The 18642-nt window shown below is 33.1% G+C and overlaps 1 protein-coding gene across 1 annotated transcript; it reads left to right on the plus strand.

Annotated features, from left to right (window-relative positions):
- Positions 1-16108: 16108 nt before the first annotated feature.
- Positions 16109-18329, plus strand: LOC112419015 (zinc finger MYM-type protein 1-like). The gene is made up of 3 exons (XM_024775711.2): positions 16109-16568; positions 16732-18211; positions 18306-18329. Exons 1-2 carry the CDS (start codon positions 16126-16128, stop codon positions 18194-18196), a joined length of 1908 nt encoding a protein of 635 aa, XP_024631479.2. The 5' UTR covers positions 16109-16125; the 3' UTR covers positions 18197-18211; positions 18306-18329.
- The last annotated feature ends 313 nt before the right edge of the window (positions 18330-18642 follow it).

The following is an 18642-nucleotide window of genomic DNA, read 5'->3' on the forward strand; positions in this document are numbered from 1 at the left end:
ACACAATTTGCCTGAAGACTATTGGGAGTGAACTGCAACAACTTACCTTATATGTTTTGACAAAGTTGAATGGCATCCAACTGATAGGGTCAAGCTACAATTTGGTTTGCCACAGGAAATACCAGGGGGCCCACGAGACATGTGACAATTCCACATAGTGGACAAACGGTTCAAGATGTGGTACCAATCAAACGGTTTTCGCTTTCCAGAAGAAAGCTTACATTGGGACAACCGACGGAGTCATACTTTACCTCGCATGCGGCCAAGATCACTCACCCCAACTCATGCGTATATTGAGTGGTTGACAACCACATGCAACCAACGTCGAAGGATTTCAATTGACACACAACCATCAGATTCAGATCCAGACGAAGAAGAAGAGCGGGAACATGAGCCTGAAATTCACAACAACCAAACACCAATTCATGATGATTTTTGGGATCAAGACATTTTTTTCTCAACTACAAGATCATCAATCCCAACCACATACAACACAAAACATTCATGGTTCTGTAATGTATGAATTTCTCGACACCCCCCAACAAAATATCATCCAACCACCACCATATACCTCCCCGAGAAATGCATATGAGCCCCATTATCAGTCAACTTATCAACAAAATACAATGCCAAATTATGGTTACAATGACCCAAACCAAGCTAGCACATCCAACAACAACTACTTCTCCTATAATGACCCAAACCAAGCTGGACCGTCCAACACCAATTACCCCCCCTACAACAACCCACAATACCCAATGTACACCAACCAAAACTACAACCACCCACCAACACCAACAAACCTGTTATCTCACTTCTCTCCGACTTCGTTGAACACCAATGAACAATTTCTGGATATGGGATGGCCAACAAGGGAACACGATGTGTCGTTGTCACTGGGTTATGGTAGTCAGATACAATCAACTACAAATAATAATGACGAAGACCAACATAACCCTCAAGTAAATCGCGGAAGAGATCGTCGAAGACGAGGGTGTGGGACAGCCGGGCATTTATAATCATTGTAGATGGTATTTTATTGGTTATATAATTTTAATTAGTTTTTTATTATTAGAGAGTAATTATTGCATGATCATTTTTTTTGTCTCCATTATACCACTCTACTCCAAGTAGAGGGGTATTTAAAAAAATTTAAAAAAAAAACAAAACCTAAAACGCAAGTGCCACTTGCGTGATACTTAAAAAAGTGAAAAAAAAATAAAAAAAAAAAACCTAAAACGCAAGTGCCACTTGCGTGGTACTTAAAAAAGTGAAAAAGGAAATTAAAAAAAAAAAAAGAAAAACTAAAACGCAAGTCCAACTTGCGGGGTAGTTAAAAAATAGAAAAAAAAAAAAAAAAAAAAGGAAAGTACCCCGCAAGTCCAAGTAGTGGGGTACAATAAGGACAAAAAAATTTGTGACTTATTAGGGTACCCCGCAACTCCAAGTGGAGTGGTACCAGAAAGTAGGGCATTTGCACAATTTTTTCGAAAAAGTGTGGCATTTTTGTATTTTTTTACACAAACTAGGGCAGAAAAAAAAAAATTCTCTCTTTGCAAGGGATCCTACAAATAATTTGGTAAACAATGTAGAAATATAATAAATTGGATCCTCTTATTTCAATCATTCCTCCTTCCATAATGTGTCTCTCTTTTTAGATATTCTTACTCTTGATCTCTCTAAAATGAAGGAGAATGAGAGAGCGATTGAAATTAAGGTTCCAAATCCGAACTATAACATCACCTTGAAACTTCAAAGATATATCCACAAACAATATTTTTCCTTTATTAATCCAATTGTATGTCGTATTTTGGGGTAAATATGTTTTTTTATCTTCATAAATATGTTAACTTTACGTTTTAATCCCTCTAAAAAATTTCTTTAATTTTTAATCCTTTAAAAAAATTTCATCATCACTTTTGGTATGTTCTTGTTCTCCCAATAGACAACTGACTAGAAACACAAGGCTACCACAAGACCAAATTTATTGAGTTTGCACAAACAAGATGAATTGACTTAATTCGTAAAAATAATTAAGAGTTGGGACAATCACATCCTTTAGGGCCTATTTGTTTTGGGTGAAAGGTAAAAGGAAAGATTGAGAAAAGATAGAAAATAGTAGGATTGACCTTCTTTCCTTGGTTTGGAACCACCTTAGAAAGAGGGAGGAAAGGTAATGATAACTGGGACCTACGCCAAAAATGTTTCTGACCTGTTGAGAACGGAAAGTATGGCGAATGCACTTTTTTTAGCAAAATTACATAAAAACCCATAAATGCAAATACTTTTCAATGTGACATTAAATTATAATATATTAAATTAAAATTAAAATATAATGTTTGTGTTCTATCAAAATTAAAAATCGTACAGTTATGTAGTTTTTAACTATTAATAAAATTATAACTTTAAATTAGTTATATATTTTTTAAGGAACTTTAAATTAGTTATATATATATATATATATATATATATATATATATATATATATATATATATATATATCACCTTCTTATAAGATATTTTAGTCATTTTATTAAATATAAATCTTTCTTTTCTTTCCCTATTATTTATACCAAACAACTAAAAATCATCACACTTTCTACTCACTTTCTTTTCACTTTCTTTCCTATAACAATCATTCATTTTACTTTGTTTCCTTAAACTTTCCTTTACCCCAAACAAAGCCTTAGCTACAACAATGACCTTGACTTGTGTTCTCTGAAAAATACAACCAACAAATTGATGTGAGATTAGCCAAAAATGTGATCTCTAACTCTATGATAGCCTCTACTAACAAAAGTCGATGGAAAAGCCATAGTCATTTTAATAATGTTCTAAAATTCCAATGATATTCTTTCTAATTTGCAAATATAAGTCATTTTTTTAATAAGTGTACAAACGAAATAGTCAATCCGTTCATCATTTTCCAATCGAATCCATCCAATTGAAAGCTGAAACGAGACCATGACAAGAATATAAAACATTCCAATATGAGTATTTGATCAAATTTGATTTGACATTGATTTTCCAGGAAGATAAAAATAAAAACTAGATTAGCTTGAATCCATTTTTGTGGTATAGATTAAAACTAGCTACTAGCTACCATTTCTGTCCTTATCCACTTAAACAGTGAAAAGATCATAACTTTATTTTGAAGTTATCATTATTCATTACAGGATCTAATGTACGGCAGCATTTCGTCGATAAAAAAGTTTGAGAATATCTTATCTTATACAGTATTTAATTTCATAATTTTAAAATAACCTAATGATGAGCTAGTAGAAATTAAAGATTGAAGCTGAGCTGGAGGTGCAGTGCAAAACTTTTTCAAATTCTTTTTATCAATGATCAAGAATGGCCCATAAAGGTATTCTCTTCCTACAATATTGATCTACCAAAAAGTTAATTTATCTTGAAACATGAAAATCGGTTGATTGAAAATAGAGGAATATCAGCGACACTCTCTTTTCAGCATTCTCTTTAACATTCAATTTTTTATTGGGTGAAATCAATGTATGTGGATGATAGAGAGAGTGTTGCTAACATTTCTCTTGAAAATAAAGATTTGAAACATTGAGAATGTGTAAGATAAAAAAAACATGAAAGGATCGTTTTTCGTTGATAAATTAATGTGAATCCTTAATCCACGTGCTTAGTAATAGTATAGCTGGTTTTGTTGAGTAAAGATCATCTCTATTTGTTAAAATAAATAGAGGAAACAATTTGGAGAAAGATAGACACATAAAATAGATAGTGGGTTATACTATTAAGTAGGTCTCACAATCATTAATTGTTTTTTACTTTTTCCAAATTATTTGTATCTATATCTCTCCAAATGGAGGAAACGGACAGAATTATAAATGGAGAGGATCTTAACTCGGTTTTGGAATGACAAAAGCCACGTTTAGTTTTCCGCAGCCTTTCAATTTTAAAAAATGTCAAGGAGTGTCCTTAGAGGATTAGTTAAGAGAATCAAAATAAAAAATAAGTATTGGAAAATGGTGAAAAATTCGTACGAGTTCTTAAAGAATGCCGCTAAATCAGTTAAAAGTCAAAATATTGTTGATTTCAATGTCAATCTACTATTTTTGATTTTTTTAACAAATGTACTTATAGCACAACCCTTCAATTTATCTCACTCTAGATTTACTTTTTTTTGAGGCATCACTCAAGATTTATCGTTGAGTCGGTACAATACGGTATATATGCATGTTTTTTTTATTTTATCTTTCTTTAAGGTCATTTTAACTTAACAAATGCTATTGGGAGAACATATTTACTAAAAGGGTTAGGGTTATGCTAACTAGTGTCTTAGGACACTAGTTAAGAAAACTAAAAATAGTAAGTTTGTATTGAATTTAACAATTTTTTAACTTTTAAAAAGTCAAATCTATCACTTTTCACCATTTTCTAATACAACATTTCTAAATTTGTCCTCTTAACCAATGTCATAAGGGCACTCTTTAACATTTCTCTGACTAAAAATAAACGATATATATTAATTTAAACGTTTAATAGGTTATTTGGTCCCCTAATTAATTACCAGTTTTCATTTTGGTCCCATAATTAATAAAACTCATGTTTTGATCCCTCAAATTTGCCTCCGTTAGTCAAATAAATCATGACTGTTAAGTTTAACCTTAATGTATATGGTGGATCAACCATAAGAGTGGTCCACCATATACCTTATTAAATTTTTTAATTTAAACTATTTGATTTGTTTTTTTAAAAAAAAAATGACATTTGAATTGTGCATGTCTATTGCAACTTACGGTGTACCAACAACAACTAATATTTTTCTTTCTTTCTTCATCTTCTACCTTACTAATTTTCATCATCTTCAACTAACATTTTCAAACATTCATCAAAGAACCCAGAAACAAAGAATCCAAAAAAAGAATTATTTTTTTTTCAAAATGATTATCTTTATACATTCATAACCTCCAACCTCTGTGCAGAAAAAAAAAAAAAAAACTCAAAAAAAAAAAAAATCGCCATCAACCTCTATTTTTATGGGTTTTGTATAAATGTTAGTTGAAGATGATGAAGATTAGTAAGGTAGAAGATGAAGAAAGAAAGAAAAAAATTAGTTGTTGTTGGTACACCGTAAGTTACAATAGACACGCATAATCCAATGATCATCTTTTTAAAAAACAGATCAAACGGTTTAAATTAAAAAAATTAATAAGGTCTATGGTGGATCACTCTTAAGGTTGGTCAACCATATACATTTGGGGTTAAGCTTAACGACCAGGGAATTATTTGACTAACGGAGGCAAACCCGAGAGACCTAAACATGAGTTTTATTAATTATGGAACCAAAATGAAAATTGGTAATTAATTAGGGGACCAAATGACCTATTAAGCCTAATTTAAATTGATAAAATCCAGAACATTCATGTTATTAACATAAAATAACGAGGTACCTAAATTTTGAAATAAAACTATATTCAAGTGTTTGGAAGAATAGTCATATCTTTAAATTTGTAACATTTATAACACCAAAGTCATTAATTAGATATGCACCACATTGAAATTGATTTGACAATCTGAATCGATAAACACCGTAAGAAAAAGGGAATGCAAAACAACGTCGTACAATGATAACAAACAAAACGTTGCACTAAGACGAAAAAATCATTAAAGAAAAACTAATATATATGAAAATCACTTATTTAAATAAAAAGAAAAGAGAGAAAGGATTGAGATGAGTGATTTTAGGAAGAAAAAAAAACGTGAAGAAACTAATGTTTAGGAAATTTAGTGATGGCTCAAGATATATAAGTTTTTATAAAATACTACTTCTTCAGAAATCAAATACACCAGTTCTTCATTAAAAGTTGTGTAGTCGATTTAAAAAAAATGTTTAAAAAGTGACATTTTTAATATAAAATATAATTTTTGTGGTCTTTCTTAACAAATTCCTCTAGAGCTCTTTTAGCATTTTTCTTTTCTTAATTTAAGGCTTTAGTCCAGGAAAATCACTAGGAAAAGGAGAAAATCATCAAGAAACGTGGGAGAAAAAAGAAAACAAAACATTCAAAACCATAAAAGGGGATTAAGCCACCACATATGATAGTTAAAAGCAAAATTGACGTGATTTGTCTTCAACCACCGGTAAGATAAAATCTTAATATTGTCAACAAGGTGGTGAATGAAGCCCTCCTTTTGATGAAAGATTTAAGTGTTTTATTCTCTGCGGATAATCCAAACAGTAGAAAAACCAAATCAAATGAATATCTCAAGTTTTTTTAATAACCACCAAAGGCAACAAACTGAATAAGATGATCCGAAATGTGATACGGATTGACCATGATGAAGACTAACCAATTATAAAGAACATTTCAAATTTGACAGTAAAAAATCGCAGTGAAGAAAAATATAATTTGAATTCTCTAGGTTGCCACACACACCCACACAAAGTTTGATTGTTTGTTGAAATCGACCCCCTTTTAAATATATTGTCGTTCGTTGAGATACAATTACGGAGAAACCGTCGCACAAAAAGACTTACCTACAAAGAAGTCTCTTCAAACTAAAAAATTAAATGTCTACTCTTATATTAAAACGAGTGTAAACAAAATAGTTAATCAGGTAATCAATTTCTCAATCGAATCTATCAAAGTGAAGTTTGATTTGAGATCACCATAAGAAATCTAAGGAATTACAATATTTGATTGAATTCTTATTAAGGGTTTATTGATTTTTTTTAAGGTAATTTATTGAAAGATAAAAAGCTAGATTAAAAGTGTGTCATAACTATAACTCAAAATCTCTGATGATATAAAGATGAGAATATATTGCATGTCATTATGTTGGGTGGAGAGATTCTTTCCCATCGTTAAATTCTTTCTTGAAAAGAAAAACTTGATTGAAAACATTCTTGTGGTCTAGATTCTTTTTTTTTGAAGGAATTCTTGTGGTCTAGACTTAGCATCACTCATCCATAAAAACAGTGAAGAAAAACCAAAATTAAATTTGGCATATACTGATGAAGAAAACATAACTTTATTTAAGAGTTATCGTTAGAAGATATCAAATGTATAGCAGCTATTTTTACACCACAAAAAGTTAGAGAATAAATACATGTTCGGTTAAAAGTCTCACATTAGATAGGAGATGATAAAAGTCTCATATTAGATAGGAGATGATCTAACAATGTGTTTGTAAGTTGGGACAATCCTCACTTCACAAGCCAATTTTGTGTTTGTGTTAGACCCAACCACGATTGTCGATTTCTAAGACGGTATTAGAGTCTCTTCAAGATCAAGATCCATTGGGCCATCCACCATTTATGTCTACGAACCAAGCCAAATAATGCTGATCGTGACGGGTTGTGTTAAGAGTCCCACATCAGATGTTCATCACGAGTTTGTGTTAGACAATCATTACCTCACAAACCAATTTTATAGGATTGTGTTAGACCCACCACGATTTCTAAGATGTTCTCAAAATTATATATTCAATTTTATAATTTTGAAATAAATATATTTGTTCTCACTCTCTTTCTGTTAAAAAAAATTAAATGATTATACACCTACAAAAATAATTAAATAAATACACGCAATTAATTTTACGGCTGTCGATTTATCTCAACTCTCAAGGATGCAGATAATGACATGCATAACCATGAAAATCATATGATCCACCGTCAAAAAAATCAAAATCATATGATCTGAAATACTATTGTACTTTGTGAATCCATTCGTCGATAATGTGAATCCTTAATCCATGTGCGCTAAGTATAGCTTTCCATGGTTTTGTGTGTGGCCCCTCTAAGATTATACAAATCAACATGTGCCTTTCAATTTGTATCTCACACTTTTTACTGTTGAGTCGGTCCAGTATAAGCAGCAGATTTTCGTTTTTCACTTCTAAGTATTTGTTTGAAAATGACTCTTCTTGCTCTTAAAGTTTCTCATTTTTGCAATACCGTTGGTCGAGTCTCTCTAACGATAGTTATGTGTTGTTAGATATTTTTTAGATTAGATGAATCATTTTTTAAATCAGTTCAATAAATTTAAAAAGTATCCCGAATGACTTTAACTAAGAAGAAGAAGAAGAATTGTTTAACACTAACTTCGAATTCATGAATCAATATTTTTTTTTGAAAACTTGGTATCCGATCCAAGAATCGACTAATCCGAGGGGACCAATCCCACCGCCCACTTGCAGGGGCCCGTTTAAAGCGAGAGCAAGCTCTGTATGGACTTAGCCCACCGAAATTACCACCGAATCGAACCTGAAACCTCTGGAGGAGCAAACTCCAAGATCCCAAGCCAACCAAGATCGCTATTTAAACTCCAATAATTCATAACAAAATCGAATAAACGCACTTGTTGTTGCTGCCTTAAATTAAACCCATTTCATTTCAAGGTGGGGATAGAAAATATGGAATAACGTTGATGTGCACCAATAAGAGTTATCAAGTTGGTTCTAACTTCCAAGTTCCAATTAACAATAAACACTAAAGTAAAGAAAATAGAAGTAATAAAAGATAGAAGAAAGAGGGAAATAGTGTGCATGCCTGTAGAACGGCTGGGAAGGGAACAGCCGGGAAGAGATAAATAGTTTTGTTGAAGCTTTGTGTTGCTATACAAACCCCACACCCCATTTTGCATTTGTATGGGCCTTTCACCTTTGTTTAGATTATTACTTTTTCCACTCTATTCATTTTCTCGTGCGTCCTATTTTTTTATTCCAAAAATGCCTTTGAAGTTTTCGGATTTCATATTCCGAACTGGTGTTTTCCTTTGTTATACGGTGAAAAAATGAGTTACGAATTTTTTCGGATTTTGTAATCGAAAAATCTCAAAAAATAGGGCGCGTTACATGATTTTTCGGATTACATAATCCAAATACCCCTTAAACACCATTTTTCAAGGGAAAAACAGTTTGGATTATATAATCCGAACTGTATCAGCACAAATTCTAAACATGTCGGTAACATGGATAGTCATTTTATGAACAATATTAATCATCATAACTTTCATCCTTTTGTTTTGGGTCATTGTTACCTGTTCTTAGTCAAAAATTGGGTTTTCGGAATACTTGATCGGATTGCTCCGAAACTTACCCAGAAAGTCAGAAAAAAAATTCAAGGATCATGACTCCCATAGAAGGGACTTCTTACGGGATTCCGCACCTCAAAATCCAAAATTCCATCGTTTAGACCAATTTTTCATTTTGTTTTTTAATTTTTCATATTCTCAGAAAAATCCGAAAAAATTTGTATTAGTTTTATTTGATTTTTAGAATTTTTTGTGGTATTTTAATATTTTTATGATTTTATTTGACAGATTTTTAGCATTTTTTACTTAATTTTTTTTGTTGTTTTTAAAAGCAAAACTCAAAACTGCTGAAATGTGAGAGTCTAATGACTGATTATACATAAGCATTGTCCGGATTTTAGAATCCGAATTAGTGAAACATGAATTCGGATTATGAAATCCGAATTGCACAAGGGTATTTTTGAAAAATTTACAGGGCATGTGAGAATGCAATAGGGTGAGAAAAGTAATAGTCAACTGTTTAAGAGCTGCTGGGTTTAAGCTTCGACACTATTGACATTTAGGCCATTTTAGTGTATTTGTTATACATACCCCCATTATATAACACATTTTACTATATACAACCCTATGAAAAAATTGGATCCCTAACAAACATGGGTCCTAGGTCGTCACATCCTGAGCCCGTGCCCAAGGTCGGGCCTTCAACTCAGCACGAAGACATCAAACAAAACAACATCGTACTTCAACAATGAAGTATCGAAAATGCGAGGAAAAAAAACCATATTTATATCAAAAATCATATATTTAAATAAAAAGAAGAAAAGAATTATGCAGAATGGTAATTTTGTGCTAGTTTTATCCTTAACGGAGCAATTATTTTTAAATTTTGATCTAAATCTACAAATTAATTTCCTTTAAGGTATAATCTTTTTTTTTTCTTTTGAAGCAAATCTAATATATTCTTTCAAATTTAGAAAACACAAAATGAATTACTTTAAATAAATGAATTACTTAAAATATGTAGAAGTAGTGCTAGCAAGATTACTTTTATGTTTTTTTTAGATTACCTTTGAAGAATGGTGGGTAATTTACCCACCAACCAATGAAAATGAGCAATTTGTTGGTGGGATCAAGATAGTTCATGGATACCACTTAAAAATGTGCTTATGTGGCTAATGTGTATTGGTTGGGGTAAATTACCCACTATTCTTCCATGGGTACCCTAGTTGTCACCTTATTTTTAATGTTTTCTCTAAAATTACTTTCTTATTTGCTAAATCAATGTGTGTTCCACACTTTGAAATTGATCTCACTTTAAGTAAGAATTTTAGAGAGAGTGTTGAAATTTTTATGTGCGTCCCTAACATTTTTTCATACAAACCCGACAAAAAACAACATAAAAATACGGATAAAATGACACTCTCTCTAAATAAGCAGCTTCAAATATTGGAAGTAAGAATAAGCAGCTTCAAATATTTTTGACAAAATGAAAATATTAATGGAAGTAAGAATAAGCAGCTTCAAATATTTTTGTTAGGGGAATAAGCAACTTCAATTTATATGTTCTTCTTTTATTAAGAAAATGAAAATAAATATGTTGTTCATCAAAGAGAGTAATTAAAAGTCGTTTTCATAAAGTTCAGACGTGTGCTTCATATTGCTTTCATCCCAAATTTGCAATCTTGCTTGGACTCATCAATTTCCTTTATTCATGTCAAATTAGGTCATTTAGGTGTGTTAGGTCTTGGGTTCTCGCTTTCCCCATACCTATTATCCTCCAAGATCAACCAACTTCTCTCTATGCATTCGTTTTCTTTATTTTGGGATACGTTTTGAAAATTTATACTCAAATTGTTAACTCTAGTTTACATAACAATATATAATTTCCATGAGTTCGCTTCCCCCAAACAAGAAAGACTATTGATTTTTCTACCCAGACACTCTCATGCATCCCGTAAAATTTTTAAAAATGTCCTTTGCAGTTTGGATTTCATAATCCGGACGAGTTCGGATTTCATAATCCAAACTATGCTTGTGTATAATCAACAATCATAATCACTCTCATTTCAAACAGCATTAACACCATGAAAAAAAGGGTCTAAACAATGAAATTTTACGATTCTGAGGGCGGAGTCTCGTAAAAGTCCCTTATAAGGGAATCTTGATTAGAAAAACATAAGGATGAAAGTTAGGAAGATTAATATTGTCCTTAAAATGATTATCCATGTTACAAACATGTTCAGAATTGATGTTGGTGCAGTTTGGATTACGTAATCCGGACTACATCAGCACCATGAAAAAAGGGTGTTTAGAGGGTGTTTGTATTCTATAATCCAAAAAAATTAAATAGCGCGCCCTATTTTTTGAGATTTTCGGATTATAAAATCTGAATTGGTGAAAAACTCATTTTTTTCACCTATAACAAAGGAAAACACAAGTTCAAATTTTAAAATCTGAAAATCTCACATTTTTGAAAAAAAAAAATAAGGCGCCCGAGAAATGAATAAGGTGGGAAAAGTAATAGTCAACAAGAAATGTTATAGAGTTGCATTTTAACCAAGTTTAAGGGATACCCCTTATAATTATAAAAATTGCTTTTTTGACATAAAATACTTCCTATTGACACAAGTAATTTACCAAAAAGCCCCCAACGGCAATTAACAACCGTTAGGCCATGCGCCATCAGTTAACTGCCGCTGGCTTCCAGCGGGTGTTAACTGCCGTTGCTTTCTGTTAAATGAACAGAACAGCATAGGAGTTTCCAAAAATCCATTGTTACGTTTTTGGATTTCTCAGGTGCGTTTTTCAGCAAACAGCAGCCATTCCAAGCTAATTTCAAGCACAAAATCAAGTAAGTTTTTTGAATCCTATTGCATTGCTATTTTGTGATTGATTTGTTAATTTTTTTGATTAAATCGCGATTATATAGGTTTATTTATTTTATGATGTTATGATAGTTTAGGTTGTTTGAATTGTTAGGTTTAGGTTAGAATTGTTTAGATTGTTAGAATTGTAGAATTATTATGAAATTATGGTAGAATTTTTAGGATTAGATGAATTGTTCTATAATAGTTGCGATTAGTTTAGGTTTGTTATGAAATTTTGTTGTTGAATTTGTGATAGAATTGTTACGATTAGTTACGGTATAATTTTTAGGATTCGTTTAAGTTATGATGAATTATTGTAGAGTTGTTACGACATGATGTGGGTTTTGATCGCCGAGTTGTTTATGTAGATATGTCTCAAAATCAGGGAAACGTTGAGGTGAACAAGAAGAAGGAGGGTGACGACAAGAAGAAAGAAAAATCGCCGATGACATGACACGAAATCACATGTGATGGATCCGTCAAAAAGAAGGATTCGAAGGTGTTGGTGTATAATCATTCGAGGTTGAGGAGGAGCGGGAGGACATGCTATTTTGGTCTTCAGCCAAAAGCAGGTGCCCGAGGGACCGTCGAGGACATCCCAATTGACTTGTGTGATGAGGAAGATGATTGAATGTAATGAGTTGTAATATCTAATTATTTTGGATCTTTTTTTTTTTTTTTTTTTATGTTTGTTTATGGTACATTTTGCTTGACATATGATGACTTTGAATAAATACACGTTTTGAATAATTTCAATTAAAATCGCATTTGGAATAATTACGATTAAAGTCGTGTTTTGAATAATTGCGTATTCGAATAAAAATTAATTAAATCTAATGTGAATTCAACTAATTAAAATTGCGTAATGAATAAATAAATTCGAAAAGTGAATAAATAAGATAATTATTGTTCCATTCAAAACAACATGTATTATGCATATTCAACTATATATGTTATCACATTACATTCCTGAATGTACCTTCCAACTGCAACAATTATCTTACCCTTGAATGAGGTAAATTCAAACTTGCTAAACAGCAGGACTCGAGCATGCGATGAGCATCTTGAATGATGGTATTCAAGTGTCAAAAGAATGAGGTGCATTCCTTGACACTTGGATACCATTATTCAAGATGATCATCACATGCTGGATTCCTGCCGTTTAACAAGTTTGAATTACCCCATTCAAATGAAGACAATTGTTGCAGTTGGACGTTAGTACCTCCCAACTACAACAATTATGTTACCTTTGAATGAGGTAAATTGAAACTTGCCAAGCAGCAGGACTCCAATATCGACCGACATTCCAATGTTCCATTCAAAAGATTAAATTCTTGTTGAATACCGTCATTTAAACCAAACCTAACAAGAATTTAATCTTTTGACAAGAACAATGGGAATGCCAATCGAATATTGGAGTCCTACCGTTTGGCAAGTTTGAATTACCCCATTCAAAGGAAGACAATTGTTGTAGCTGGAAGGTGCATTCATTCGGTACCTAATGACGATCTTATGAGGGAATCAAACTTTTGATGATATCTTCAGTTGATCTCAACAACGTCACCCGCATATCGATCCACTGGAACATGTTGTGCTCCCAAAACATGCTCGTCACGTTTTCGTCGTTCGTTAATTCCACCCAAGTGAATGATACTCTCCCCTCGTTGAGCGTTTGACGTTTATACCGAACGTGTTTCACCCTCCTTGTGTCTCTGGGTTGACTCCTTGGTTGAATTCAGTTAGTTCATCCTTGAGACCTCTTAATGTTACACCAAGGCGCCGAACCTTCAACCTCTGAGGTTCTCCGCCGTTGAATTGTGCATGAACGTCGATCCACGCGGCCATTGTTTCAAATCTACACAATTAGAAATTAAAAATAATCAATGAAAATCTCATTCAAACACTTGTAGTGAAAATTTGACATAAACCCTAAAAATCCTAAACAAACCCTAAAAAATATTTAAAATTCAAAAAAAAATATAAATTCAAGCAATATAACTTCATTATAACAGGTATTCATAATATATGTTAATAGCATTTTAGATCTACAACATAACTATATTAAAAACAAATATTCAAACCCTAAAAAATATTTAAAATTTGAAAAAAAATATAAATTCAAGCAATATAACTTCATTATAACAGGTATTCATAATATATGTTAATAGCATTTCAGATCTACAACATAACTATATTAAAAATAAAAAGTCAAAATTTAATAATTAAACAACAACTAAAATTATAAACATATAAACACATATACTAACTAAAATGTATGACAACAACATAAGTGATAACTTACTTGTGATTTAGGGGAAGACATTTTGGATGATTTGGTAGAGTTTTTTTTAGAGAGAGAGTGAAAATTTGAGAGAAAAATGGTGATGGTGATGATGGAGTGAGTGTTTGGAATATGGCTACTGACTTGAATATATCACGAACACAACGACAGTTAACAACCGCTGGAAGCCAGCGGTAGTTAACTGCCGGCGCATGGCCTAACGGTTGTTAACTGCCGCATGAGGCTTTTTTGGTAAATTACTTGTGTCAATAGGAAGTATTCTATGTCAGAAAATCAATTTTCTATAATTATACATCCTATCATATTCATATTTAATTAAATGGGCTTCCACCTAACGTACCCTAATTGCTTCGATATGGTAATAGATAATGTAACCATAGAACAAATATTGACAGAATTATTAGTTTTTTTTTTTATGCTATGAAATTGTTAGTTTATTGTGTACCAGTACCGATATGACCTGAAAGCCCCGACCAATTATTCATTATAAGAGAGCTTAATGACAAGATCCAGCATAATCAAGACAATGAAGTCCAATTAATGGGACAAGCCAAGGTCCATCGAGGACATGTGACATGATACAAGAGTCAACCTCTTCCACTATCTCGTCAGAAACAACACATTGGATCGATGTGCAATACATGTTCACAACATCAACAAGATATTAGGAATTACCTCGTTCCACCTTGTACATCAACATATAACGCATATGTGTTCCACCGCCTCAAAGCATAACCAGGGGCGGTTTTACCGCCCGGCGACCCCGGGCGGTCGCCCGGGCTCGATCCGTAATTTCCTCACATTAGGCCCAACATATAGGCCCATTTACACACTTCAAAAAAAAAAAAGGGCAAATACATCACACCATCATCAGCTCTCTCACTCTCGGTACCCTCTTCTCTGGCTCTCTCTCTCGGTAACTCAGCTCTCTCACTCATCATCAGTCATCTCTCTCTCATCTGTCTCTTGGTTGCTTAGTTTTCTTGGTTGCTAATCTCTTCTCATTCACTCTAATTCTCTAAAGGTAATCTCTTCTCCTTCCTTTCTTTCCTTGTTTTAGGGTTTTAGAAAAATTGTAAAATTGGTGACTGCAAATCTGCAATTGAAAAATTGGTGTGTTGTGTAATTGAAAAATTGATCATTTGAAGGACAAATTTAAACGACAACAAAGTGGAATGATTATTTGATTTTGAAGTTAGAAACTTAGAATGGGAAATTACTACTACAAAGGGGAATGATTATTTGAAGTTTGAATGGGAAATACTACTACATTAAAAGATTAGTAGTTATGTGAATTGAGATTAGTAGTTGTTATGTGAATTGAAAAATTGATTAATAGTTGGTGAGGAAAAACTAAACTAGTGATTTTTTTTTAGAAATGGAAAAGCTAGTTGTTAACTGTTAAGGAACTGTTAGCTTTATTTTTTAAACTTGTTATTATGTAAATTGAATATTCACTTTGAATCGTTAAATTTCAGAGATGAGGAAGTTTTTGGTAGATAGAACAAGGATCGAGAATGTAAATGTTGTGCAACCGGAAACCGAAGCAGAAGAACCACCGCCTAATGTGGTCAATGAGTTTAATCCAAATGAGATTGTGCGTGATCCGGGTCTTAGGAAACAAATTTGGGAGTATGCTCCGGATATTCAAGACCAAGTGAGGAGGGCATATATATTGAAGGGTCCAACACAACCAAATTTGGCAAGTTTTCCTCGTACTCAATTTGGGAGGGATGCAAGATCATTTTCTAGATCATGGTATAACAAATATACATGGATTGAATATAGCGAATCGAAGGATGCAGCTTATTGTTTTTACTGCTTTCTCTTTAAGCAACCCGGGAGGGCCGAGCACTTTGGTTATGAAGTCTTCAACAAAGACGGATTTAAAGATTGGAAGCATGCATCTCAAGGATTGAAAGATCATATTGGTGGTTATAATAGTATGCACAACAAATGTATCAAGCATTATGATGATTATAAGAATCAAAGACAAAGTGTGACAAGTAAGATTGCTAGAGCAACTAGGGAACCGGAAGAGTTGTATAAAATCCGCTTGACTTGTTCTCTTGATTGTACTAAATTTCTCGTATCACAAGGCATTTCTTTCCGTGGCCATGACGAAACGTCTAATTCTCTAAACAAGGGAAATTTTAGAGAGTTGATAGATTGGGAAAAATCAAAGAATGAACAAGTGAGAGATGCTTTTGACCGTGGGGGAAAAAATTGCAAAATGACTTGCGGTGACATTCAAAAGGATCTTGCAATGTCTTGTGCACATGAAGTTATGAAGGTGATTACGGAAGAGCTTGGTGATAAACAATTCTCTGTGCTTATTGATGAGTCACGTGATATATCCGTCAAAGAGCAAATGGCGGTGATGTTGAGGTCAGTAGTTGTATTTTCCAATTTCTACATTGTTTGGTTTTTTTGAAAGCTACTGTTAGACTTTTTAAATCCATATCCATAATGATATAAAAGCTATTGTTCTAGACTTTTTTCAAAGCTACTGTTAGACTTTTTAAATCCATATCCATCAAATATTTTATAGGTTCTTGAACGACAAAGGGGAAGTTGTGGAACGATTTCTTGCACTATATCATGTCAAAGATACTACTTCCGAGGCACTAAAGAATGCTCTTTATGATATTCTTGATCGTTACACGTTATCTATTTCAAGGATACGAGGGCAAGGATATGACGGGGCTTCAAATATGAGAGGTGAATTTAATGGTTTGCAAAGAAAGATCCTAGATGAAAACCCTTATGCTTTCTATGTCCATTGTTATGCTCACCGCTTGCAATTGGTGATTGTGTCCGTTGCTAGTAGTTGCTCATCTATTAATGATTTCTTTGAGTACATATCCTTAATTGTAACAACATCAAGTGCATCTTGTAAGAGAATGGATGCTTTGACGGAGGTACAACACGAAGATATTTTGAGTAAACTATCGAGTGGTGAGATATCTACAGGAAGGGGTTTGAACCAATCATGTAGTCTCGCTAGACCCGGGGATACTAGATGGGGTTCACATCATATTACCTTGCTTCGTTTGGATCAGATGTGGTCCTCCGTGTTAGTGGTGCTTAGTATGGTTGATAAAGATGGACGTGGACCATCTCAAGCAGCGGGTTTGATAGAAAAAATGGAGAGCTTTAAATTTGTTTTCATTTTGAAGTTAATGTTAAAGTTGTTTGGTATCACAAACGAGCTTTCAAAAATCTTGCAAAGAAAAGATCTTAATATTGTGCTTGCCATGGATTTAATTAATGTTGTCAAATCTCGGTTTGCCACATTGAGAGATAATGGTTGGGATAATTTATTTTTGGATGTACAAGAATTTTGTGTTGCTAAAGGTATTCCGGTGCCAAATATGGATGATGAAATACCGGTTAGGGGTCGTTCAAGACTAGAAGGGAGGACTGTCACTAATCTTCACCATTACCGTGCAGAGATTTTTTATGTTGCTATTGACAAAATATGTGTGGAGATGGATCATCGCTTTAGTGAAGGAAGTAACATTGTCCTTGATTGCTTCTCATGTCTTGACCCCAAGAACTCTTTCTCCAAATTTGATGTTGATAAGCTTGCTCGTCTTGCTGATATTTATCATGCTGACTTTTCTGATGATGATCGTGGAACAATAAGGGAGCAACTTGACACTTATGTACTTCAAGTGAAAAGGCATGCTTCCTTTTCTTCTTGTGAAGATGTTCAAAGTTTGGCTATGAAGATGGTTCAAACTGAGAAACATTTGGTATTTCCATTGGTCTACAAACTCATTGAGTTGGCTTTGATATTGCCGGTGTCGACAGCATCCGTTGAAAGAGCTTTTTCAGCAATGAAGATTATCAAGACTAAATTGCGCAACAAGATTAACAATGAGTGGTTAAATGATTTGATGATATGTTACACCGAGCGGGAGATATTCAAATCACTTGATGACATTGATATTATTCGAACATTCACCGCAAAGAAATCTCGGAAAGGGCATTTACCTCCTAATTTTATCTAGCACGCTATTTGGCAGGTAATATTCCATCTCTCTTAATTCAAATTGTAATTTTGTTGAAAAAAAGATGAACCTCTTTTTTAAAAAAATTTGTGATATATTTTCCGCCCAGGCTCTATGAAATTCCTAGCTCCGCCACTGAGCATAACTAACATTTGGATAGCTACCAGGCCATTCCTACATAATGGGATCACACCTGAATCAGATATATGTGGCCATCTACCTCGAATTCTGTTATACTCGGATATGCATGAATGGTTCCTACTTACAGAGACTCACTTCAACCAAATAGGCTTTTGGTTACTCAAATATATGGATTATTCTTATAACAAACTACCCTGAAGCTAAGGAGGGAATATTGCAACCAACAAGGAGCCTATTATCAAATCAATCACTATAAATAGGAGGCCTCTCCCCAAGCACATTATTCCACTTTTATCACATATATA

Source organism: Medicago truncatula, chromosome 2 (genome assembly GCF_003473485.1).
Source record: "Medicago truncatula cultivar Jemalong A17 chromosome 2, MtrunA17r5.0-ANR, whole genome shotgun sequence".
NCBI classification, from domain to species: domain Eukaryota; kingdom Viridiplantae; phylum Streptophyta; class Magnoliopsida; order Fabales; family Fabaceae; genus Medicago; species Medicago truncatula.

What these genes read in the sequence shown, in the direction of transcription:
- LOC112419015 (XM_024775711.2), top strand. Translation starts at nt 16,126, where the DNA reads ATGCACAACAAATGTATCAAGCATTATGATGATTATAAGAATCAAAGA. An exon ending in CAAATGGCGGTGATGTTGAG is followed by an intron (nt 16,569 to 16,731) that starts GTCAGTAGTTGT and finishes AATATTTTATAG; the next exon opens with GTTCTTGAACGACAAAGGGG.